At 37.9% G+C, this 25,978-nt stretch overlaps 1 protein-coding gene across 1 annotated transcript in view; it reads right to left on the bottom strand.

The window, feature by feature from the left end:
• LOC150101111 (putative 3',5'-cyclic phosphodiesterase pde-5) overlaps positions 1-25,978 on the bottom strand; it is a 250,271-nt gene that overhangs the window by 4,608 nt on the left and 219,685 nt on the right. The window contains exons 27-28 of the mRNA XM_090401842.1: positions 21,955-22,035; positions 7,545-7,633 (exon numbers count right to left, since the gene is read on the bottom strand). Coding sequence (XP_090257968.1) covers positions 7,545-7,633; positions 21,955-22,035 — 170 coding nt within the window. The remainder of the gene's footprint in view (positions 1-7,544; positions 7,634-21,954; positions 22,036-25,978) is intronic.

The following is a 25,978-nucleotide window of genomic DNA, read 5'->3' as shown; positions in this document are numbered from 1 at the left end:
GAGGTGTCACGTAATAATAATAATAATAAACAATATGAAAATTGAACATACAACAAAATACAAATATTTAGGCACCTACTTTATTGCAGGTGGAAAGCAAAATAAAGAAATAAAAATAAGAACAGCCATAGCTAAAGATGCATTCTGGAAAAATAAAGATCTCAGAAGTTCTGTGAGTATCGAGACAAAGAAAACAATGCTAAGAACATTAGAGTAGAGGTGAAGAAGGAGGAGGACCTCCTTCTTCACCATAATCGCCACTCCACATCTTCACCACTATCTCCATAAGAAGGAGAGGTGATATGATTGAGACTTTTAAACTGTTGAGAGGCAGTTACAAGGTAGACATTGGAGAGTTCTTTCACTTTCACTGGTGGAACGGCGGGAAGGAGCCATCCCTGGAAGTTACGAAAGGAGGATGAAGATGAGGAGCAAGAGGATGAGGAGCGGTTTCTTTGCGTGGAGGGTGGTTGAACCTTGGAATGCATTGCCTGAGACAGTGGTTGGAGTGGGGACAGTTAATGGGTTCAAGGAGTGGTATGATAGACTTTGTATTTCCTAAAAACGCCCACGATGAGTCTTTTGACTCCATGGAGGCCTGGATAATAATAATAACATTAGTGTCGCCAATTTTCACATATGAAAGTGAGACCTGGATATTCAAAAAGAGAGTAAGGCAACAAATAATGGCCTTTGAAATGTGGTGCTATAGGAGAACTCTGAAAATCTCATGGACAGAACATGTGACAAATACAGATGTCCTACAGAGAATGAGAACACAGAGATCTTTATTACAGGAAATGATCCAGAGAAAGATGCGATTGGCGGGACATGTACTGAGATGTTCAGCAGGACAGAGGATATTAACAATTTTAAAAGGAAAAATTATGGGAAAAGGATCAAGAGGCAAAAAACGAAGGACATGGCTTGAAGATATAAGATCATGGACAGGATCACATGGCTATGTAGAAAGAAAAAGGAAAGCCACCAACAGAGAGAACTGGAAGGACATGGTGCTGCACCCCTCTTACTGAGGAAGCTACATGAAGAAGAAGAAGAACTAGAAATTACACAGCAGTTCAGGAGTGACATAGCTTTGATAACTTATCTTTTAAAAGATAAGTTAGGCACATCTCTTCTGTAGGTGGCACATTAGTAAAGAGGGAAATAACATCAAAACTTGCCATAATTTTATCTTTTTGAAGATGCATGTCTTTAACAATCAAAGCAAAGTATTCTGAATTCTTGAGAAAGGAGGTGGTTCAGCCTGATAAACTTTTTAAAACCTTGGCCAAATGTTTTGAACGCTTGTATATGGGAGAATCAATGCCTTCTATGATGGGTCTTAGTGGAGTGTTTTCCTTATGTATTTTAGGCAAGCTATATAGATGAGAGGTCGAGTTACCTTTGTCAGCAGGGAGAATTATAATATCATTATTTTTCTGTAGATTTTTTGGTTCGAAGTTCTGCAATAGTAACATTATCTATTGGGAATTTTGCATTGTTAATTGTGAGGATAAATTCCATGCAAAGTAGATTAGCATCTTCAGGTTGAAGGAATGAACTTGCTTCTATTTTTGTGAGTAATAGCTCATTTGGAATAGATCTTGGTGGCAAAACAAAATTAAAACCTTTATTAAGAATATTCTTTTTGGCATTAGAAAATGTTGACAGCATTTTCTAATTTTCTCCATTCTTTATTATTATTATTATTATTCAGGCCTCCATGGAGTCAAAAAAATTATCGCGGGAAGTCGTTCCTAGGAAACACAAGTCTATCAAGACTCATTGTGGGAGGTTCACCTCTAGGAAACACAAAGTCTATCATACCACTCCTTAAACTCATTGACTGTTCTCACTCTCACCACTCTATCAGGCAATGCATTCCATAGTTCAACCACTCTCTATGCAATGAAACCACTCCTCATCCTCTTGCTCACAATTTCCTTCCGTAACTTCCAGGGATGACCCCTTGTCATCACTCCTTCCGCTGTTCAACCAAGCGAAAGAACTCCCCAGTGTCAACCCTGTAACCACCTCTCAACAGTTCAAAAGTCTCAATCATATCACCTCTCCTTCTATCCACTAAACTCTGCAGTCCACATTCTCTCAGCCGATCCTCATAATTAACATTGTACAGTCCTAAAACCATCTTTGTTATCTGCCTTTGTATCCCTTCCACAGTTAATTTTCCCCTTCAAATCCTGGGGACCAAATCTGAGAACAGTAGTCTAAATGTGGGCTGATCAAGGTCTTATACAATAGAATGATAACTCTTTTATCTCTGCAGGTCAACGTCCTTCTCATTATTGTAGCAATCCTCTCTGTTACCTTTGCCACCTTTACAATATGTCCCCTGAATTTCAGGTTTCTATCAATCATCAACCCCAGATCTCTTGTCTCCCCTGCTTCCTCCAGTACAGCTTCTCCAATAGAGTATGCAGTGTCCCATCGATGTGTCCCAAACCTCAAGACCTTACATTTTGCTGCATTAAACTGACACCCCCAGTCATTTCCCCATCTATCTAGCTTATTCAAATATTCTTGCAGGGTTACCACAATGTACAATATTACTAATAACCTTTCCCAGCTTCACAACTGCAAACAACTGAATATCCCCCTGCAATCCACTGACAATGTCATTCATATAAAGGTTAAACAATATAGGTCCCAGTACTGAGCCCTGTGGGATCCCCACTTGTAACCCTCTGCCTCCTTGAAAGTGCCCCACCATACACAACTCTCTGATACCTATCAGACAGCCAATCCTGAATCCAGTTGAACAACGTGACATCAGTACATCTAAACTGAAACATAACAGTTCTAAAGTATCCAGGAGTTTACCATCTTTGGTGTAACTGCAATGTACCCTATTTTGATCAGACAGAGAAATCTATTGAGTTTTGTATGGTAGAACTGGAGCCAGCACACTATCTAATCAGGTTCTTAATTCTACTCTCCCTAACAAGGAAGATTCTGTCATTCATCTAGTGATCTGGAAAAAATCAGAAAACATTTTTAGATGCTAAGATGAACTGGATAGAGGAATTGTGGAATCAACAGAAATTGTCCTCAATATGGTCCATTTTAATCCTAACCTTAGCTATAACCTATCTGATTCTCATTCTTCAGCTATTCAACTTTGGTGTGCATAAGATCATGCCTACGTGAATGTGCCCAAGAATACTATGGCATTTAGAACCGCTTCAAATGTCACAATACATTTGCAAGTTAATTTATAGCTGCCTCTTGTAATGTTTTTTTTCCCCATGTTATGCACCCAATGAAGTTTTCTAAGAAAACGAAACTAGTTGTGTGTTCAAATAATTAGTGGCATTTTTTGGTATTCTAGTCATTAATTTTTTAAAATCTTATATGTATATATAGGTGTGTGTGTTTGTGTGTTCTGTATAGAATAATACCATCCATCCACCATCATCAAATTCCTGCCATGTACCCTCAAGGGGTGTACAGGATATGACAGTACTACATGAAAAAATTACATCATTACTAACTTCCTATCTACAATTTTCCTCCAAATCAGTCTGTTACTTGTCAAGACTCCAACATTATCAGATCTTATATTTCTATCGTCTAAGGCACTTTGTACCGTATCAATCCACCTATATCTTGGTCTTCCTCTGGGTCGTTTTCCTGCCAAACTGGCAGAGAACACTTGTTTTGCTAATCTTTCCTCTCCCATTCTATTTAAGTGACCATACCATCTGAGATTAGCTCTGCTAACGCATTCCTGGATGCTGACAATGTCAAGTTCTTTCCTAATATCCTCATTTTTAATATGATATTGCCATTGATGCCATCTGTTCACGCCTCTAATCTTTCTCAGGACTCTCATATCTGCGGTCTCTAGTCTTTGGTCAAGTGTTTTACTTCTGACCCAGCTCTCAGATCCATAAGTTAAAATTGGTTTGAACACAGTCTTGTATACAGCTAATTTAGTGTTCCAACTAATTTCTTTCTTATTCCATATGAATTTATTCAATTGACTTCCCACGATACCAGCTTTGCTGATTCTGTTGTCTATTTCTATATTTAGTTTACCATCTTCAGTAAAAATTGTGCCTAAGTAGCTGAAATGTTTTACTTGTTCCACAGGTTCTCCATTCACAACACAGTTGACATTTTCAATGATTCTGCCTATTTTCATTGTCTTTGTCTTTTTATTGCTGACCTTCATACCATATCTATTACAACAGCTATTCAATTTAGTCAGAGAATCTTGCAGACTTGTAGCGGATTTATTTAGAAGTATAACATCATCCGCATAAAGCAAAGAGCTGACATTAACATCTCCAATTTTGATATCAGGTTTAATACCACATTCCTTCATAATGTGATCCACATAGATAATGAATAACAGAAGGGATAATGTACATCCTTGTCTCACACCAGATTTAACATTAAACCATCTTCCTGTACTTCCTTCAATTCTAACTGCTGACTCACAACTCAAATAAAAACTAAGTACTGCTTGATATAATGCCCCATTGACACCATATAACTGCAGCGTATTGAATAGCTTCTCTCTTGGCACCTTGTCATATGCCTTTTCCAAATCGACAAAACTTAAATACAGATCTTTGTTATATTCCCATGCTTTCTCGACTATTTGTCGTAAAGTGAAGATCTGATTCTGACAACCTCTATTTGGCCTGAATCCAGCTTGTTCTTCACCAAGCTTTTCTTCCACAATTCTTCTCAACTGTTTCTCAAGTATACTTGCATAGATCTTGCCAGGAACACTCAGTAGGGAAATACCTCTGTAATTCTCACATTCAGTTTTATTTCCCTTTTTATATATGGGTACTATGAGAGCTCTACTCCAATCATCGGGAATTCGTCCCTCTGTCCAGGCTTTCTGAACTATGCAGTGCAGCCACTGTAAGACTCTTATACCACCATACTTCAGCATTTCTGGTCGAATATCATCTACTCCTGCTGCCTTTCCACATTTCAAGCCTTTGATGGCTTTTTCTACTTCAAGTATGGATATGTATTCCTGACTGCATGCCTGGTCAGTGTTTTTTATCACTGTGCTGTCATCACTGCTTGTTTCATTTAGCAGTTTTTCAAAGTAATTACTCCATACTTCAAGGATATCTTTTTCTCCTGTTTTCATTTCACCTTTATCATCTCTAATTCCTTTTACAGCACTCTTTCCTCCATTCCTAAGCTTCTTCAACAACCTCCAGAATATTTTGCCACCTTCTTGATATTTATTTTCTATATTCTTGCCAAAGTCCTCCCAGGACTTTTGTTTAGCTAGTTTTACACACTGTTTAGCTTTCTTACATTTGTCTCTGTATTCTGTAAGAGTAAAAGCTGACTTATTTGCCAGGAACTTTTGATATGCTTTCTTCTTTTCCTTCACTGCCTCTTTAACTTCCTGTGTCCACCAGGGAGTTCTGATTTTTTTATCTTTGCACACAACCTCACCACATGCCTCTCTGGCAGAATCAATCAATGTTTCCTTCAGAGTTTGCCACTGAATCTCCAAGGTTTGATTCCTGTTCTCAAACTCTTTCATTTTCTTTTCAATAATATTTCTGTATTTTAGTCTACAGTTTACATCTGAGAGCTGCTCAACTTTTATTCGCTTTAAAACTTTCTTACATGTTATTCTTTTCAATATGAAATTCAATTTTATCCTGCTCAAGACTAAATAGTGATCACTTCCAATTTCAAATCCTCTGTACACTCTGGTGTCCTGCACCAGGGAGAAAACATCACTATCAACAATAACATAGTCAATGAGACTTTTCTTATTCCTAGCCTCTTCTCTCCATGTGAATTTGTGCACATTTTTATGTTGGAACATGGTGTTAGTAATAACCAGTCCATGTCCTGAGCAGAAATCCAACAGATATTTGCCATTATTATTAGCTTTGCTCTTTTCTCCAAATTTTCCCAAAATATTTTTGTATGTCTCACAATCATTTCCTACTCTACTATTTAGATCCCCAACAAGGACCAACTTTTCCTTTTTCATTGTGTCAGTTGCTTTTTCTAAAGCCTCAAAAAATTCCTCCACTTCTACCTTAGTAGAGCCTTCTGTGGGACCATAGGCACAAATAAGTCTCATTGTCCAGTTCCCCATTCTCATATTTGCCCACATTACTCTACTTGAGACTGACTGCCATTCAAGAAGATTAGCCTCGTATTTTGTGTTGAATACTATGGCTACTCCTTCTTTTCCTTGATTGTTATTGCCTGAATATAACATTTTGTATTTATTGCTCAGAAAGATCTCACCAGTTTTGGTCTTTTTTGTTTCAGTCACCCCTATTATGTCGATCTGGTACTTATCTAATTCCTCAGCTAGCTCCATTTCTTTGCCATTCAGGCTTCTTACGTTGATAGTACCGATCTTTAACTGTGGTGATGTTGAGTTGGGGTTTGTTTTCAGATTTGTTCCAGTAGCTGACTTTTCGCTGTTCGCCCTGGTTCCCTGGCGAAAACAACAGGGGCCTTGTTTAACCGGGCGACGCCCCAGCCGGCATGAAATTTTGTCATGTTGTACCATCATTTTTTATTTTGGTTTAACCAATAAGAATACAATTTGGTCGGCTAAATCCCAAATTCAGTATGAAATAAGTATTTTTAATTAACTGGTGAGTGTTTTAATTACTTCCTTACTATGCTTGTCTTTGGTTGCATGATTCATCTGTTTATGTAAATGGATGGAAAATATGATTATTCCGATGTTAAAATATAATAATTATAACCCTGTAATAATAATAATGATTTTCTTTTTGTGGTAATGCTATAATCATTCTTGTTAATTTGGGTTTACCCATCCAACTGGTCTTGATGTGTACATGTCCTCGTTGCCATGGATATGAAGTGACCATTAAAATTGCAATAATACCATTGATATTCCATTGAAATAATATGGATACAAAATTTAAGATGATTGATATATTTCATCTACATGGATGTCATTAATAACAAGTTATTGCTACTACTGGCTTTACTAGTGGATATAGTTAATCCATTACTAAACATCTTACTTATGATATATATTGAAGATACATGGAATTAGTTTAATGCACAATTTGATGGGCTTTGTGTATAACAGTGTTTGGCTTTCGTGATGAATCTTTTGACACCATGGAGGTCTGGAGTTAACAATAATAATAATTATCACTAACAGTGATCAAGAGGGCTAGATCAGCCCCATTAACTTGCCTATCCATTTTGGACCTTCACACTTTAGGGTTAAATCTGACAAATTCACCCAAGACATTACAAATGGCTATGCTGCAAGGACAATGCTTTACTACCCAAGGATTAGCCAAGAAGATGATAGTTAGAGGTTTATTTTTATACACAGAGAGAAAATTGCTAAAAACTATATTGCAAAAGCGATGTGTGACTTTCTAATTAATTCTCTGCATTGCATGTTCTGATGTAAAAAAAAAGTAACAACATGGGAGGACAAGAAATATCCATTTGAATGTTGGTGTAATTAAGGCTGAACAACTGATAATACTTGTAATACTTATATAATACACAATACTTACATACAACCATCCAGCATTGGTTTAGTATGTGGAATCAATCTGTTGAGTAATTCATAACATGGAATGCAAATTCCTGTAAGAAATCCAACCTAGGAGCAAACAATAAATAAATAAACTCACAATGGTTTGATTCATATAATAAAAGTTTAACTTATACAGATTTTTTTTAACTTTAAGTATCTTCTTTCTTAAAAACATTTCAATATTGAAAACTCAAACAACAGTCATTCCTAATTATACAATTCAGAAGTTAAAAGTACCAAAATTAACCTTTATATCAATGACATTGTCAGTGAGATGATGTGAATCTGGGAAGGGTTATTAGTAATAGTGCAGATGTGGTAGTCATGCAAGAGGATTTGAATAAGCTGGACAGATGGGCAAATAAATGGGGGGTGTAGGTTTAAAGCAGCAAAATGTAAGGTCTTGAGGTTTGGGATACATCGATGGATGGGACAATGCATACTCTATTGGAGGAGATATACTGGAGGAAGTAGGGGAGACAAGAGATCTGGGGTTGATGATTGATAGAAACCTGAAATTCAGTGGACATATTGTAAAGTTGGCAAAGGTAACAGAGAGGATTGCTGCAATTATGAGAAGGACACTGACCTGCAGAGATAAGAGGGTTATCATTCCGAGGTATAAGTCTCTGATCAGACCACACTTGGGCTATTGTTCTCAGATTTGGTCCCCAGGATTTGAAGGAGATAAATTAACTGTGGAAAGGATACAAAGACGGATGACAAAGATGGTTTCAGGACTGTACAAGGATAGTTATGAGGATTGGCAGAGGGAATGTGGACTGCAGAGTTTGGTGGATAGAAGAAGGAGAGGTGATATGATTGAGACTTTTAAACTGTTGAGAGGTGGTTACAGGGTTGGCACTGGGGAGTTCTTTCGCTTGGTTGAACAGCGGGAAGGAGTCATGACAAGGGGTCATCCCTGGAAGTTACGGAAGGAAATTGTGAGCAAGAGGGTGAGGAGTGGTTTCTTTGCATGGAGAGTGGTTGAACTATGGAATGCATTGCCTGATAGAGTGGTGAGAGCGAGAATGGTCAATGAGTTTAAGGAGTGGCATGATGGACTTTGTGTTTCCTGGGAGGGACCTACCACGATGAGTCTTGATAGACTTGTGTTTCCTAGGAAAGACCTCCTGCGATGAGTCTTTTGACTCCTTGGAGATCTAAATGATAATAATAATAATAATAAACAAACCCTGTGATGAATCTCACCATTCTGTGGAGGTCCTGTGATAGTAATGCATAAAAACATTTTAAGTGAATGTCGCTGTTGTTCTAATTTATTATCACCAGACCTTCATGGAGTCAAAACACACACACACGCATGCACGCACACACACACACACACACAGCTCATCAAAGCATGCCTTAAATGCATCATCTATGCACTCATCACACTCTCAGGCAGTGCATACCAATTACTCAGTACGCTATACAAAAAAACCCTACTCCTTGCCTTCCCCTGCTCACCACTCTGCTTATACATCTCCCAGGGATGGCCTCTTGTTCTCCTCCATCACCCCCATTTTATAAAAACCTCTTCTATGTTCAACTGGTAATAACCGCTTACCAACTTATAGGTCTCTATCATATTACCCCCTCATTATTATTATTATTATTATTGCGGGTATCTTCATGGAGTCAGTAGACTCATTGCGGGCGACCCAAGCTATCAAAACAATATCTATCATATCTCTTCTTGAATTCATTTACAGAAGAAGAACTCACAACTGAGTCAGGCAATGCATTCCACTCATTCACCACCCTCCAGGTGAAAAATCTCGTTCTCACACCGTTGTTAACCACACTTTTCCTTAATTTCCAGGGATGACCTCTTGTTCTTCCATCATTATCACACAGCTGAAACATTTCCCCTGTATCAATCTTATAAAACCCTTTTAGTAATTTAAATGTTTCTATCATATCCCCTCTTCTCCACCTATCAACCAACCTCTGCAATCCACAAGCTCTCAATCTATCAATGTAGGGAGCATTTTTTACATCACTCACCAACTTAGTCACTCTCCTCTGAACCCTCTCCACAACCTCCTCATCTCGAAGGAATCCAAGTGACCAGCACAGTAATCCAAATGTGGAAGTATCAACGCTTTATAAAGGGGAATAATAACCTCTTTATCTCTGGATGTTAGTGTGTTCCTCAATAACCAAGTAATCCTGTGTGCAATATGGGACACCTTAGCAATGTGTCCCCTGAACTTCATCTCCCTATCCACCAACATCCCTAAGTCCCTAGCCTCATCAATCTCTTGGAGTTCCGTTCCATCAATGTAGTACACAGCTGGTAATCTTTTAATTCCAAAATGCATAACTTTACACTTTTCCACATTGAACTGGCATCCATTGCCTTTTGCCCATTTTGTCAGCTTATTTAAATCATCCTGCAAACTCTCAACATCAGCTTGATTTCTTATTGTGCTTCCCAACTTTGCATTGTCAGCAAACAACTGAACATCTCCCTTGAAGTCATTTCCTATATCATTTATGTACAAATTAAACAATAACGGCCCAAGCACAGAGCCTTGAGGCACACCACTGGTCACCTGCTTCATCCTAGACTCTGTTCCCTCCATACACTACTTTCTGGTATCTCTCCCTGAGCCATTCTCTTATCCATATCACCAGTTTAGTATCCATCCCCATCCGCTCCAATTTGCGCAACAGTATTCCATGGGGTATCCTGTCAAAAGCCTTAGCAAAATCCAGAAGTACCACTGTGTAGCCATTTCCTTTCCTTTGTCCAATTCAGATGTCATTCTATTATAAAAAGTTAATAAATTGCTAAGGCAGGATCGACCTTTAACAAAACCATGTTGGCTCCTATAGAGTGTTAAATCCTGATCCACCCATTCTTGAATGTTGTCTTTAACTAACTTTTCCAATACTTTTATCACCACTCTCCCAAGATGGCTATTGGTCTGTAATTTACTACCGCAGTTTTACAGCCACCTTTATGCAAAGGAATTACTTTGCCTTCCTTCCACTCCCTAGGAACCATGCCAGAGATCAAACTTAAGTTAAATAACCAAGTAAGAGGCGTTGACGATTGCTTTGCACATTCACGCAACACCCGAGCTGATATTCCATCTAAATCTACAGCAGTGTTTGCATTTAAATTTTGCAATATACTAAGTACCTCTGATTTCTTAACTTCAGTTCTCACAATAGTTATTGCTACAGGTACAGAGATATCCTCACTTGGGTGATAGACCTTTGAAAAGTGATCACTCAGCAACTCTACTATTACATCTGAATTTGTCACCTCAATACCATCAGCACCCACTAAAGTTATCCCTCCGAAGTCATTCTTCCTTTTACTTGCCACATAGTGGAAGACTTCTTTGGGGTTACTGTTGATCTCCTTGGCTAAGGTCTTCTCATAATCAGATTTAGCTTTCCTTACTATGCTGGTAACCTTGAGCCTTGCGCTGCTCATGGATGTACTGATCACCTTTCTCCTTGTAAATTCTCCATAACATTTTCTTTTTTTGCAGATCAAGCTTGATACTACTACTCATCTATTTAATGCCTACCTTGTTTGTCTTCCTGACCATGGGAACACAATCTGATATTGCCTTCCTCAGATACTCTCTGATTTTATCCCATGCACTGCTAACATCTTTCTCCTGCAATATGTTCCGCCATGGGATGGCTGCAAGCTCACTCTGAAGCTTGTTATAATTGCCTAACCTGTAGTTCTGTATATACCCCCTTCTTAAGAGAGAAATCCACAAATTTTGCAACCTCCTAAGTCAATACCACATGATCACTCTCACCAATTGGAGGTAACGAGGACACCTTACTTATGCATATATCTTCTGAACCAATGACCAGGTCCAACACTCTCACACCACGTGTCCCTTCAGTTATGTGCTGTTTCAAGTAATTATCTCGTAGAAGATGTATGAATTCCATTTCCTTTTTGCCACTTGATATTTCCTCCTTCCAATTGATATCACCATAATTAAAATCCCCCATAATAATCACTAATCCTGCACTCATTGCACTAATTTGCTGATGCATGAATTCAATATCATCCTCTGTACCTCCTGGCCTATAGCAGCAACCAACTGTATATTTGGTTGCATTGGTCACTATTTCACACCAGACTGCCTCAAATGAACTATTATCATCATCACCATCATCATGCGTATCAAGGATTTAGACTTAGCATGGCCTTTTCCGGCCTTAGAACTCATCGTTTAAGAGGACGTTCTGGTTTTCTTTTTCCTAATGGCTTGTACTTTAAGGGTTGTTTTGGTAATCTTTCTGTTTTCATTCTTTGAATGTGTTCCATCTATTTATGTTTATATTTTTTAATTTTTTCTATTACTGGTTCTTGATTTAATTCTTTCATAATTACTTCATTTCTCTTGTGATCAAATAGGGTATACTTTGCAGTTTTTCTCATAAACTTCATTTCTGCTGTTGTTAATCTTTGTTTGTCTTTTTGTTTTATTGTCCAGATTTCGCTTCCATACATTAAGACTGGTAGGGCTAATGTATTGTATACTTTTAGTCTGGTTTGTTTTTGAACTAGGTTTGATTTAAATATAGAGTTAATTACAGCTGTTATTTTTAAATATTTTGCACTTTTTACATTTATATCTTTTTCATTTTCATATGTGATCATAAATTCTAGGTAGTTAAATGAATTCACCTGTTCTAAGATCTCGTTATCTATTACTATTTTAGTTCTTGCTGGATCCTGTCCTTTAAAGGCCATAGTTTTTGATTTTTCTGTGGATATTATCATACCATAATCTTTGGATATCTCATTTAGATCTAAAATAGCTTTCCTCAGAATTTGTAATTATTATTTGGTCGTCAGCAAAGAGGAGAGTGTTTAAGTTTACTGTAGGAGAAAGTTTAATTCCTTGATGTAAATTTTTATTCCATTTAAATAGATATTAAAAAGAGTTGCTGAGAGGGGACATCCCTGTCGGACCCCTTGGTTTATCTCTCTCGTATATGATAGCTCATGATTTAATCTTATTTTTATTTGATTATTTTCATATATACTTGTGATAGCTTTTAGGATATTATTTGGTATTTGTCTTTCTTTTAATATGTTAAATAATATGTTTCTTTTAACTTTGTCAAATGCTTTTTGAAAGTCAATAAATGCAATATGTGTTTCTAAATTGTATTCTCTTCTTTTCTCTATTATTAATTTTAGGCAAAAGGCCGGGTCTATACATGATCGTCCTTTTCTAAATCCATTCTGTACTTCTAAAATAAAGTTTTCGGTATATATTTCATTAGTTTGCTATTTAAGATTATGCTGTATATTTTGTAACAGGAATTTAGTATACCGATACCTCTATTATATTATTATTATTATTATTAATAATAATAATATATTATTATTATTATGTGACACCTCCAGGGAGTCCAAAGATTCATTGAGGGAGAGTGTGCCAACAGCATCGAATGATTGATCTCCTTCCAACTACTAACCACGCTCAAACTTGCTTACCTTTTTGCGAGCCATTAATAGCAGACCAATCAACCAACCTATCATTCACATGTCTATCATCTTGATATACTACTTTCTTTGGCTGCAACTCATCAGCTATCATTAGCAGTACTTCTCCCCCTGTTCTATCTTCTCTATCCTCCCTGAAAATATTGTACCCATCACATTCAATTCCAGTGACCACATCTTCTGCTGACAGCCAAGTTTCACTAATGCCTACAACTTTTGGTGAGATTGCACTGACTAATGCCAAAAATTCTTCCCTCTTATTTCGAATGCTTCTTGCATTAGTATACAAAATTGCAGATTCCCTTTAGTTCTTGTGCCAGCTTTAGAACTAATATACATGTCACTAATTTCGATAGTCCCATGCCGATTTTTATTCACTCTATTCTGCAATTTATTCCCCGAATAAGGATCAACATCCCTGCTTAAGTTTCTCCCTCTTACACTCAACCTTTTCAATTTTAGTTTCCCTGCCCAATTACTTCAACTTATTCAGAAAACAGTAACTTCTTCAAATCACTTATGACCTTCCATGTTCAGATGCAACCCATCTCTTGCATACAGCTGTCTTTTGCCTTCAAACACACTCCAGAAATTCAACAAATTCCAGACCTCTTTTTTTGCATATCCTTGCAGTCATATCATTCATTATAATTGCTCATCTGCTTAACTCATAATTGTCAAAACGAGGCAGCACACACTATCCTCCCATTGACACTTTTCTTCTTCCCGATATCTAACAATGTTCTTAAATCTTTTGCTACCCGATTTATACTACCACACAGGTCATTTGTACCCACCATAACTATCATCTTTTCTGCATCATGCCCTCTCTTTATTGCTAAAGCCACTCTCTCTATTGTTCCACCAGCGCCAAGCAGCACTCCCCAGGCATACCGCTCTCCATACCCTTAATCATAGAATCACCATATATTTTACCACCTATAACTTCATTCAAGTCCAAACAAGCATCACTCATGGTGTCATTTTCTATGCTATTCAGCATGACTCTCCCAGTTTCATTACTCACTCTTTTACTTACTCCCTCACTCTCACGATATCTCGTTTCTTCTAGACCTCTTATGCTTTCATTCTGTTGACTCCCAATCACTCCCATACTATTTATTACTTCATCAATCACAAAGACTCTCCCATACTTAATCCTATTCTAGTTACTTCAGCTAAAGTAATCTCCATAGTTCTAATTTCTCTATTCAACACATTTAACTCAGTTTTAATTTCCAGAATCTCCTTACTGAGCACTTCCAATTCCTCTTGCAGATGAAGGTCACTTTTCATTTTCATGAACTCCTGCCGAAGTTCTTCCGCTATGGTCCTGACGTCTGCTTCCATTCTTAATTGCTCCAGCCTATCCCGACACTTCTCACATACGTTGACATTTTCATTCCTCTCATTTAGCCAAACAGTCCACAGATCCTTCGCATTCTTTGGCACATACATATAGCAGTTTTCGCAACACATCCATTGAGAAAAATCCAGTGCAGAGCCAGACTTTTGTATAGAAGTCCTCTGAGCCACTGACGTACATCTCTTGTTGGACGCGATCTTTAGACGCTGAAGTAGTGTAACAAACAGCAGCGAAAACACAATATATACAACAGAGTTTCAAACAATAATACCACTGAAGGACACTTGTATCAACCGAAGCACAACTGCAGCACAATTTGAGACAAAAAGCCATACTATACTTTAATTTAAAAACACGTTTTCTAGCACAACTCAACTCAACCGCCACATTCACTAGTGACCTTATAGGTCTCTATCATATCACCCCTCATGCTCCTATCTACTTGACTATGAATTGCATTTTTCTCAACCTTTCTTCATACTCAACATTTTAGATACAAAATTAATAACGGAAAAAACGCACGTACAAAGATTTAATAGTATAATTTAATAGTATAATTTTCGCCTGTGTATCACAGGCATCTTCAGTATATTAAGCTCAAATTAAAAAATAACTGACAATTCCAAAAAGCACCACCTAAGTAGCTGGTGTAAGATAACTAAAAAGGTCAATAACTTTCCTAAAAATAAAATAAATAAAATAATAATAATAATAATAAAATAAATAAATAAATTTAAAAAAATCAATACAATAAAAAGTTAGGAAAGATTAGCTGATTTGTAAAGTACTATCTCCCATAAAGGGGATAGACATAAGCCGTTGGATCTGTTTAAGTTAGGAGAATGAAGTAGAGTTTCACATGTTTCTTTATAAAGGCATTCCACGAGAAACTGACTTTTGTGAAGAACTCTTGTCTTTCTCCAATGAACTCTGTATCTAGTGAAGATGGCATGTTCTGCAAGTCCAGACTTCTCAGGTTTAAAGTATTCAATATAAGATTGGTGTTCTTCTAGCCGAATAGAGGCAGATCTTCCCGTTTGTCCGAAATAAGGTAATCCACAAGATCACGGAATCTGGTAGACACCTGGATGATTAAGATGCAGAAGCTTGTCCTTATGAGAAGTAAGAAAGGTGGAGATTTTTCTAAACGGTCGAAAGGCAGCAAAAATATTCAGTGGTTTTAAAACTTTTGCTATACGTCTTCTGTGTTTGAAGAGGAAGACATATTAAAACTACTCAAAGTTCTTTTAATGAAGCAAATCTTATAACCATTAGATAGAAAGGAAGAAGTTATATATTGTAGTTCTTTCTGTAAAAGATCGTCTGAAGAACAAAAGGAGTGGGCCCGATGAACCAGTGTTTTAATAGTTCCTGCCTTTTGACTGGGATGGTGATGAGATTCCGCATGAATATAATGGCCTGTATGAGTCTTCTTTCTATAAACTGAGAAATTATTATTATTATTATTTTCGGGCTACTCCAGGGAGTCCTTAGACTCATCGAGGGAGGCCCTAAACATCATGTCCACACAACTATACGACATTCTCACAGTATCTATCATACCTTGCCTTGAACTCGCTCACTGTCATAGCACCCACAGCAGACTCCGGCAGCTTATTCCACTCATTTACCACTCTAAAAGTAAAGAACCCAGCTCTAACACCACTGCTAACCACACTCTTGCCCAGCTTCCATAGGTGTCCCCTAGTTCTCCCGCCACCAATCCTGATCTCAAAAATATCCTCTGAATTAATCTTATAGAATCCTTTTAGCAATTTGAATGTCTCAATCATATCTCCCCTTTTCCGCCTGTCAACCAGTTTCTGCAACCCACAAATATTCAACCTGTTCTCATATGGTTCATTCCATAGACCTGCTATCATCTTAGTCACTCGCCTCTGGATCCTCTCCACCTCCACCCCATCAAGAAGGAACCGAGGTGACCAAATCTGGGCACAGTAGTCAAGATGAGGTCTTATCAAGGCTCGGCACAGAGGTACAATAACTTGCTTGTCTCTGCTCGTTAAGGTATTTTTCAACAACCAAGTGAGTTGATGAGCTGATTTAGCTACTTTCGCAATGTGTCCCCTAAACTTCATCTCCCTATCCACCAACACTCCCAAGTCCCTGGCCTCATCAATCTCTTGGAGTACAGTTCCACCCATGTGGTATACTGCTGCTAATCTTTTCACCCCAAAATGCATAACCTTACATTTTGTCACATTAAATTGACATCCATTCTCCTTAGCCCAGAACTCCAATCTATCTAAGTCATCCTGCAAGACTTTGACATCTTCTGCATTCACTATCGCCCTCCCCACCTTTGCATCATCAGCAAACAAATGAACTGTTCCACTTAGATCCTTCCCTATATCATTAATGAACAGATTAAACAGCAGTGGTCCAAGAACAGAACCCTGCGGCACCCCACTAGTCACAGGCCGTCTTTTGGACACCACTCCTGAATAAACCACTCTTTGATATCTCTCCATCAACCACCCACCTATCCATCTCACCAACCCTGTATTGATTCCCATGTGTTGTAGTTTACGGATTAGAATTCCATGCAGTATCCTGTCAAACGCCTTTGCCAGGTCCAGCAGTATCACTGTAAACCCATTTCCCTTATCCAGTTCAGCCGTCACCTTGTTATAAAACTTGAGCAAGTTACTCAGGCATGATCTACCCTTTACAAAGCCATGCTGTCCCCTGTACAGTATCTCATTTTCATCAATCCATTCCTGTATTTTTTTCTTGACTACTTTCTCCAAGACCTTGACAACAACTCCCGATATACTGATCGGTCGGTAATTTGCAACCATAGTCTTGGATCCTCCTTTATGCAGTGAAACTATTTTCCCCCCTTTCCATGCCTTCGGGACTAAACCAGACCTGAGACTCAGATTAAACAACATGGTCAAGGGCACTGATAATTCCTTAGCCGCTTCACGCAAGACCCGTGCTGGTATACCATCCAATCCCACAGATGTATTCACATTAAGGTTCTGTAATAGACTATTCACCTCCACTTCATTCATCACAATTCCCATATAAACTAATGGCTCCTTCATTTTTTCAATGTCTCCACCTGGATGATATACTTTTGCAAAGTGCGCGCTCAGTAACTCCACTATATCGACTGGTTCAGTGACCTCCTTACCATCGTCATTCCTTAAAATCATTTTGCCATGTACAGTTTTTTTCTTGCTTGCAGCATATTGAAAGAACTGTTTGGGATTCTCTTTTGCTTGCATAGCTAGTTTCCTTTCATAATCGGCTTTTGCTGTTTTTACCACACTGGTTACCCTTCTGGCCTGCACTTTATACCGTTCATGTGCCTGCAGGTCACCCCTTTCTTTAAATTCCCTCCACAGTTGTTTCTTTTTTTGCAGCTCAAGCTTAATGGTGTTATTCATCTATTTAACCCCTACTTGTTTTACTATTTTGGACCCTAGGTATACAATCAGCCATAACCTCCTGTAAATGCTCCTTGACCACTTCCCATTCTCTATCGACATCCAGCCCTTGCAGTTATACATGCCATGGCACTGATCCAAGCAATCTCCAAAGCTTGTCATACTTGCCAGCACGGTAATTCCATATATACCCTGTCGTAATCAAAAATTCCACACCTTTAGCCATCTCCCAGGTCAAGACCTTATGATCACTCTCACCAATAGATGGCAACATGGTCATATTCATTACAGTCAAATTGTGAGATGCTATTACCAGGTCAAGCACTCTCACACCCCTAGTATTTTCAATTACATGCTATCTCAGATAGTTATCCCTTAATAATTGAATAAAATCCATTTCCTTCCTCACGTGTGTCCTCTCCTCCTTCCAATCAATGTTACCATAATTAAAATCCCCCATAGTAATTACCCTCCTTCCACTCATTTCATCAATTTGTTTATGCATACTATCTCCACCATCTATTCCATCACTTGGTCTATAGCAGCACCCAACTGTATATTTTATTCAGCTCCTTTCACTATCCTGCAATACAACTTCAATTCTCCTTGGTTGCAGTTCATCAGCTATCATCAATAACACCCCTCCCTCCATTTTATTCTCTCTTTCCCTCCTAAACACACTATAACCTACACATTCTATCCCACTAACTATATCATCTTTCGTCAGCCATGTTTCACTAATGCCATTAACCTGTGGCCAGGAAGAGCCAATCAAGGCCACCCCCCCCCATCCTTGGTAGTTCGAGTTTCCCTGGTTCTGCACATCCATTTTCACTTCATTCAGCAACACTTTTTCCAGTCTTCGCACACCAAGTCCATTCAAATGCAGGCCATCCATCTTATATAAGTCCTTTCGCCCATCAAACTCATTCCACACGTCCACGAATTCCACACCACACCTATCTTGATGTGTTATTCTAAATGTCCCATTCCCATTTTTTGTCCTTAGTGCTGGCTCAGGTACATTATATACATTTTTACACTCAACTGTCTCACTGATGTCTGCATATCCACTCCCCCCCCCATCCTCGGTAGTTCTAGTTTCCCTGGTTCTGCACATCCATTTTCACTTCATTCAGCAACACTTTTTCCAGTCTTCGCACACCAAGTCCATTCAAATGCAGGCCATCCATCTTGTATAAGTCCTTTCGCCCATCAAACTCATTCCACACGTCCACGAATTCCACACCACACCATTTGCATAACCTGCGCATAATGTCATTTGCGATTATGGCTCTCCTTCTAAACTCCTCTCTGTCATACCGCGGCAACAGACTCACCATTCTAACTCTGTCACTCTTTTCTTTCGCTACCTTTAACAATACTGTCAAGTCCTCTCTCAAATGTACCATCTGGTTGGCGAAGAATTAGAAGATTTAAAAAGGCTAACTGCTTATTTGATTCTACTTCTAGGGTAAACTTGATCCTAGGATGGTGTTTAACTTAGTGAGAAATTGTTGAAGTTCATCCGAAGAGCCATTCCATACAGCAAAAATGTCATCAACATATCTGAACCAATGAGTAGGTCTGGGAGAAATGTTGTCAAAGATACGTTGTTCAAAATCTTCCATAAAGAAATTAGAGATAGCAGGAGAAAGAGGATTGCCTATTGCTGTTCCTTCAATTTGTTGATACAACTTATTTTTAAAGGAAAAATAACCAGAATTTATTACAAAATCAAATATGTTTACAATGTCGGAAGGAAATTCCTATTGTAGTAATTCAATGCTTTCCAAAAGAGGCACATTTGTAAATAAAGAAACAACATGTAAACTGATCATGATATCAGAAATGTCCAAATGAAGATCTGAAATTTTATTTTTGACATCCAAAGTATTTTTTATATAAGTATCAGTTCTTCTAGTTGAAGAGGAGAGTAAATTTGATAAAAATTCTGAGATTTTGTAAGTGGAGCAACCTATACAATCTATGACTGGTCTTAATGGAATGCCTGGTTTATGAACTTTTGGAAGACCATACAATCTAGGTGAACAACCGAAGAAAGTTTTAAGTTTTCCGTTATTAATTTTGTATCGATATGTCTACTCCTGGTATACCTCTTTCAAAATTTAACATTTTAGAGACTAGAAACTATCTTAGTCAATTTGCTCTAAACCTTTACCAATATCTCTTCATCCTTTTGAAAACTAGATAATCCAATTTGTGCACAATAATCCATATGTGGCCTGATGAAGGCCTTATACAATGGACACATAATCTCTTTACTTCCTTTCTTTTTCATGATGTAATCTCCTTACTTCCATTTAGTGTCTTTTGCATCATTGCTAGAATCTGTGATGCTGTCCTCACAATTTTGGCAGTGTGTCCCCTGAAAGTTAGGTACTTGTCCACCATCATCCATAGATCTCTTATTTCCTCTATCCCCCCCCAGCTATCCTCAGTGTATGCTCTTATTGAACTGGTAAGCTCCAGCTCTGCATAGCGTCACATTCACAAGAATGAAATGCCTTTATGAACTGCTCATTTAATATTTAACAACACAGTGATTATCCTTCTATCATTTACACTGTCCAGTACCCCACTCACTCTCAAGTCTATTCAAGTCCACTTCTTAAAGCCACATCTGCTCTACTCCTCATAGTTCTTCCCAACTTTGCATCATCTTCAACCAATTGCATATCCCCATTCAAAACTTTCCCAATTTTGAATTAACATATTAACAGCAAAGACCAATAAACAGATCCCAGGGGAACCTACTAGTGACTTTTCTCTTCTGGGATATTGCTTCTCCCATACAACTTACTGATACTTATCAGATAGCCAATCTTCAATCCAATGCACAAATCTGTTTTCAAACTCTATTTGTTCCAGTTTAATTACCAACTTGTCATGTAGCAATCTATCAAAGGCCTTTGCAAAATCCATGTATACCAATATGTATGCACCTCGCTCCCCTTCCCGTTTCCTTTAGCAAACCCACGCTCAGTGGCGCACTCAGGATTTAATCTTGGAGGGTGCCAAGCACTCATTATTTAACCTTGGAGGGGGAGTGAGTTGAGTAGACGATTTGCAAATACACATTACGCATCGCATACGACCTATGACTGAGCATCTGCAGTGATCGCTAATTCATAAATAGGATAGAAATAGAAGACACAACATAAATAAAAAAAAATGAATTTTAATTAGGAAAAGATTTTGGAAAATTTTCTAGTGTTTTTTACTTTTCTTTGGGGGGGGGTGCCTTGGCCCCCCCTCTGGGCGTGCCACTGCCCACACTGCCTGTTAAAGATCATGTGACTGTTGCCAACTCAATTCTGGATCTTAATCCTCATTAACCTCTCCAACATTTTTCACCACAATTTCACAAATGTTTGCTTGTGCTAGAACTAGGTCTAGTGAAAAATTCATATTAAACAAGAACATCAAGACAGACGTGAGTTCTCTGGCACATTCCTTCAAAACGTGGTGATATATAATTAAGTTCCACAGCCTTATTGACAACAAGTTTACTCATTTCCCCCATACACTTCATTTATGGTTGGTCTCTGCTCCTCCCTTCTCATTGCACTCAAGCTCTGCAAAATGTCACATTCACAAGGATGAAATGCTTTTATGAACTGCTCATTTAATATTTCAACTATACAGTGGTTATCCTTCTACCATTTTCTGTCCAGTATCATCCTTCCATAATCATTCTTTCTTCTGATAGCCACATATCAAAAGAACTACATGGGAATTTTTTCTTGGCCTCATGATTGTCAAATATGTAGACATCCTACCATATTTAAATATTAGTATTTCTGCAAACTTTTCTAACTTATATAGTATGAATTTTTGCTGCATAAGTTCCTATTAGTCCTATTCATGGCTGAACAGTAAATGAAATAGGAAGATGCATTGATTTCAGATTTACATCTGGGTGGGCAATCATATCTTAATACACTAGGTTCCTCTTTTACTATGGTCATGAACTCCCACTATTCATAACAGACCAGCTAAAGCTAAATGTTATGTTGATTAAAGAGGATGATTCCAGATCACATAAAGAATATATAAATTTCAAATGAGCACTCACCTGTGAAGCTGGTTGCTCGTGTTTTTTGGTTCTGTCCATCATTGGTATTGGTTCTCTTCCCTGAGCTCTCTCTTCATCTCCCTACAACAAAATGTCATAAATTTCAATTTAATGAGATTGTAACCTGTTAATTACATATTAAACAGAATTTAAATTGCTCTACTGCTTATTGATAACAACTGCTCCATTTTTTTAAAGAAAAGATAAATTAACATTAATTATGTAATTCTGGCTAGAAACAGATTGTCAACATGAGGTGCAAAAAAAAAGTTTTTCATAATGCTTTTTAATGTCAATTAATAAGACAGTAGGACTTGATAACATATCATCCCATATCATAAAAAAATGTTTCAGGGAATTAGCATCAGCCTTGGCTGATGCTTGGATGATGATCTTGTTAAATAAGATCTTCATCCATCTTGTTTAGCAAGAGTCTTACTTTATCACAATATCCTGAAGGAGCAGAAGGAAAGTAAAATTGTTCCATTTCACAAAGGTGGTGATAATACAACTTATAGGCCAATCTGTATATCTGGCGTTGCAGTTAAGGTGTTGGAGAGATTAGTGAGAGTTAAGATATAGAAGTGGATTGATAACAGCACTATTTTCTGTGATTATCAGCAGGGATTTTTAAAGGGAGGTCTTGTTTTACCAGTTTACTTGTACTATAACAAGGTGATGAATGCACTGGGCAAGGGAGATAGGTATATAGTGGGATATAGATTTTGCAAAGGCTTTTGATCAATTGCCACATAGAAAGCTGGTTAAATGAGCTGGAATAGTTAGGATTGGATACTAGATTAGTGATTTCAATAAGTGAATGGCTGTCAAACTGGTAATGGCAAGTTGTGTTATGGGGGGGGGGTTGCGGTATCCTGAAGGAGGAAAGTCACTAGTGGTGTCTGTTTTGTTTAACTTTTATATTAATGATGTTGGAGTGGGTTGTTTAACTGGAAATGTGCAACTGCTTGCTGATGATACAAAATTGGATAATTGTGGCCTTACAGAGGACCTGAATTGATTGTGAGTGGGCAAGTAAGTGGAAATCAGTTGAATGTTGCAAAGTATAGTTTCTGAAATTTGGTAGGGAATAATGGGATATGAAGTATACACTTGGTGGTGAAATTTTAAAGGAGGTAGAGGAGACAAAAGATCAGCAAGTGGTTGTAGTAAAGGACCAGAAGTTCAGGAGTCATGTTGCACAAGTTGTGAAGTTATCACATCGGATTATGGCAATGATGTGGAGGACTTTAAATGTGCAGAAGTAAAGATGTTATGGTTCCATTGTATAAGGCCTTGATCAGGCCTCATATGGATTATTATACACAGATCATCTGGTTTTCATGGTGATGAGAATATATTAGAAAGGGTCCAGGGAAGATTCACACTAAGGTGGAACATGGTCTTTGGAAAGTGGGGGTATGAAGATAGATTGAGCAAATACAATTTGGAAAGACTCATAAATAGGAGGAGGAAGAGAGAGGGAATATGAGTGAGATATTACTAGGTTAATGTGGAAGAAATTTTTCATAGAATTAGAGCTTGGGGGGGGGATCAGAACAAAAAGACCATCCCTGGAATCTGTATAAGGAGGAACGAGCAAGGAAATATAGGGCAGATTCTTTGCATAGAGTTGTTGATGAGTGGATTCATCACATTACCTGCCAATATGATGAATAGAGGCAATGAGTTTAAAGCAGAGGTTGATACACTTTGTGTGTGTGAGATTACGTACCTCCTAAGATGAATCTTTTGACTGCATAGAGGTCTGGTGTTGATAATAATAATAAGCAGAAGAATGAAACAAGAAATAATAATAATAAGCAGAAGAATGAAACAAGAAATAATAATAATAAGCAGAAGAATGAAACAAGAAATAATAATAATAAGCAGAAGAATGAAACAAGAAATAATAATAATAAACAGAAGAAAGAAACAAGAAATAATAATAATAATTATTATTATTATTATTATTATTGCGTGATGCCTCCGAGGAGTCCAAAGACTCATTGAGGGAGGGCACCTACTCTACAAATCTCCGTTTCCACCACCCGCTCCACCAACTACAGTGAACTGCCACTACCATCTTTTCCTACATCAATGCCATCTGCTGCCCAACACCCCCACCACTACTATTTTTTATCTATAAATTGCGTGTATACTCAAGGTCTGTATGTGGAATGAAAAACCGAGTTTCCTGGAGGAAAAAAACTTGCTGCCTGCATATGAGATCAGCTAACTCACTTTCAATTGAAAAAACCCATATAAAGATTCTTCTCATCATGACATTGAACTTTGGCCTTTTCCAATCGATGGATGCAACATACTGTCGTTCTTCAAATTGCACTAAGGAGGCCCTAATGATTGACATATAATTTAAAAACAGTTGAAGTTTGTTATATGTTCACATTTTTTAGTGTAAAAAAAGTCTGAATGAATAGAAATGATATATTCGTATATGCATATGATTCTTAAAATTGCAGTAAATACAAAGTTTTAATCTTACTCTTTTTCTAAAATCATGTGCGCGTTCCCTGACACTACAGCTTTATATTTTGGTAGGAAAAGGGTTATATTTAGATTATATTATTTTTTGTAGACACTGGTTAATTGTCAATGTCAAAAAGGTTTATATACATAGAGTACATCATTATATGTGTGCAACTGACACTTAACAAGTGATAGTAAATATGTCTTACATATTTGGGGACTTACTCATAAACAGCAAGTCCCGAAATGTGTTATTATTATTATTACTCCAAGACCTCATGGAGTCAAAGACTCATCTGGGAGGTCCTTTTATCACACACACAGCTCATCATACCGTGCCTTGAACACATTCAAACTCCTTGCAGATACCACACTCTCAGGCAAGGCATTCCAATCATTCACAACTCTGCACAAAAAAACCTGCCTCTCACTCCCCTACTCACACCCTCTTTATACATTTTCCAGGGATGACCTCTGGTTCTCCCCCCGATCTCCCACTATTTTCTGTAGAACTGCTCCAGCATTGATCCTATAACAACCCCTTAATAACTTGTAGGTCTCTCTATCATATCTCCCCTCTTCCTCCTGTCCACCAGACTCTGCAAGTTGCATCTTCTCAATCTTTCCTCATATTCGACATTCCAGAGGTCAGAAACTACCTTAGTCAATCGCCCTTGGACCCTTTCCAACATCTCTTCATCCTTCTGAAAACCAGGTGACCAAATCTGAGCACAATAGTCCATGTGTGGCCTAATCAAAGCCTTATACAATGGAACAAGAATCTCCCTACTTCTACACGTCAGTGTCCTGCACATCATTCCCAGAAGCCTTTGTGTTGTCTTCACAATTTTGGCTATGTGTTCCCTAAATTTCAGATCCTTATCCACTATCACCCCCTGATCTCTTATTTCTTCCACCTCCAACAATATATCCTCACCAAGCATAAATTCTGCATCCCATCTTTGTTTTCCAAATTTTAAAACCTTACATTTTGCAACATTGAACTCACATCTCCATTTCCGTGCCCAATCACTCATTTTATTCAAGTCTTCTTGTAAGGCCACAACATCTTCACTACTCTTCATGGTTCATCCCAACTTTGCATCATCTGCAAACAACTGAATATCTCCATCCAAATCTTCACCTATATCGTTAATATACAAGTTAAACAGTAATGGCCCCAAAACAGATCCCTGAGGCACTCCACTAGTGACTTTTCTTTTCCTGGATATCGCTCCCCCCCCCATACACAACTTATTGATACCTATCAGATAGCCAGTTCCCAATCCAATGCACTAATCTAATATCCAACCTCATCTGCTCTAGTTTGACTATCAATTTATCATGAGGTACTCTATCAAATGGTAGATTAAAGGCCTTTGCAAAATCCAAGTACATTACTGTGTATCCTTCTCCTCTGTCCAAGGAAACAGTCACTTTATTGTAATAAGTAAGTAGATCACTAAAACATGACCTCCCTTTAGCAATCTATGCTGTCCATCAAAGATAATACCATTGTTGTCAACCCAACTCT

This window comes from Typopeltis vanoorti, chromosome 12, assembly GCF_054136105.1.
Source record: "Typopeltis vanoorti isolate ZY-2024b chromosome 12, IOZ_Tvanoo_1.0, whole genome shotgun sequence".
Classification (NCBI taxonomy): Eukaryota; Metazoa; Arthropoda; class Arachnida; order Uropygi; family Thelyphonidae; genus Typopeltis; species Typopeltis vanoorti.
Note: the sequence above shows the minus strand (reverse complement) of the source record. Positions and strands in the feature narration are given on the sequence as shown.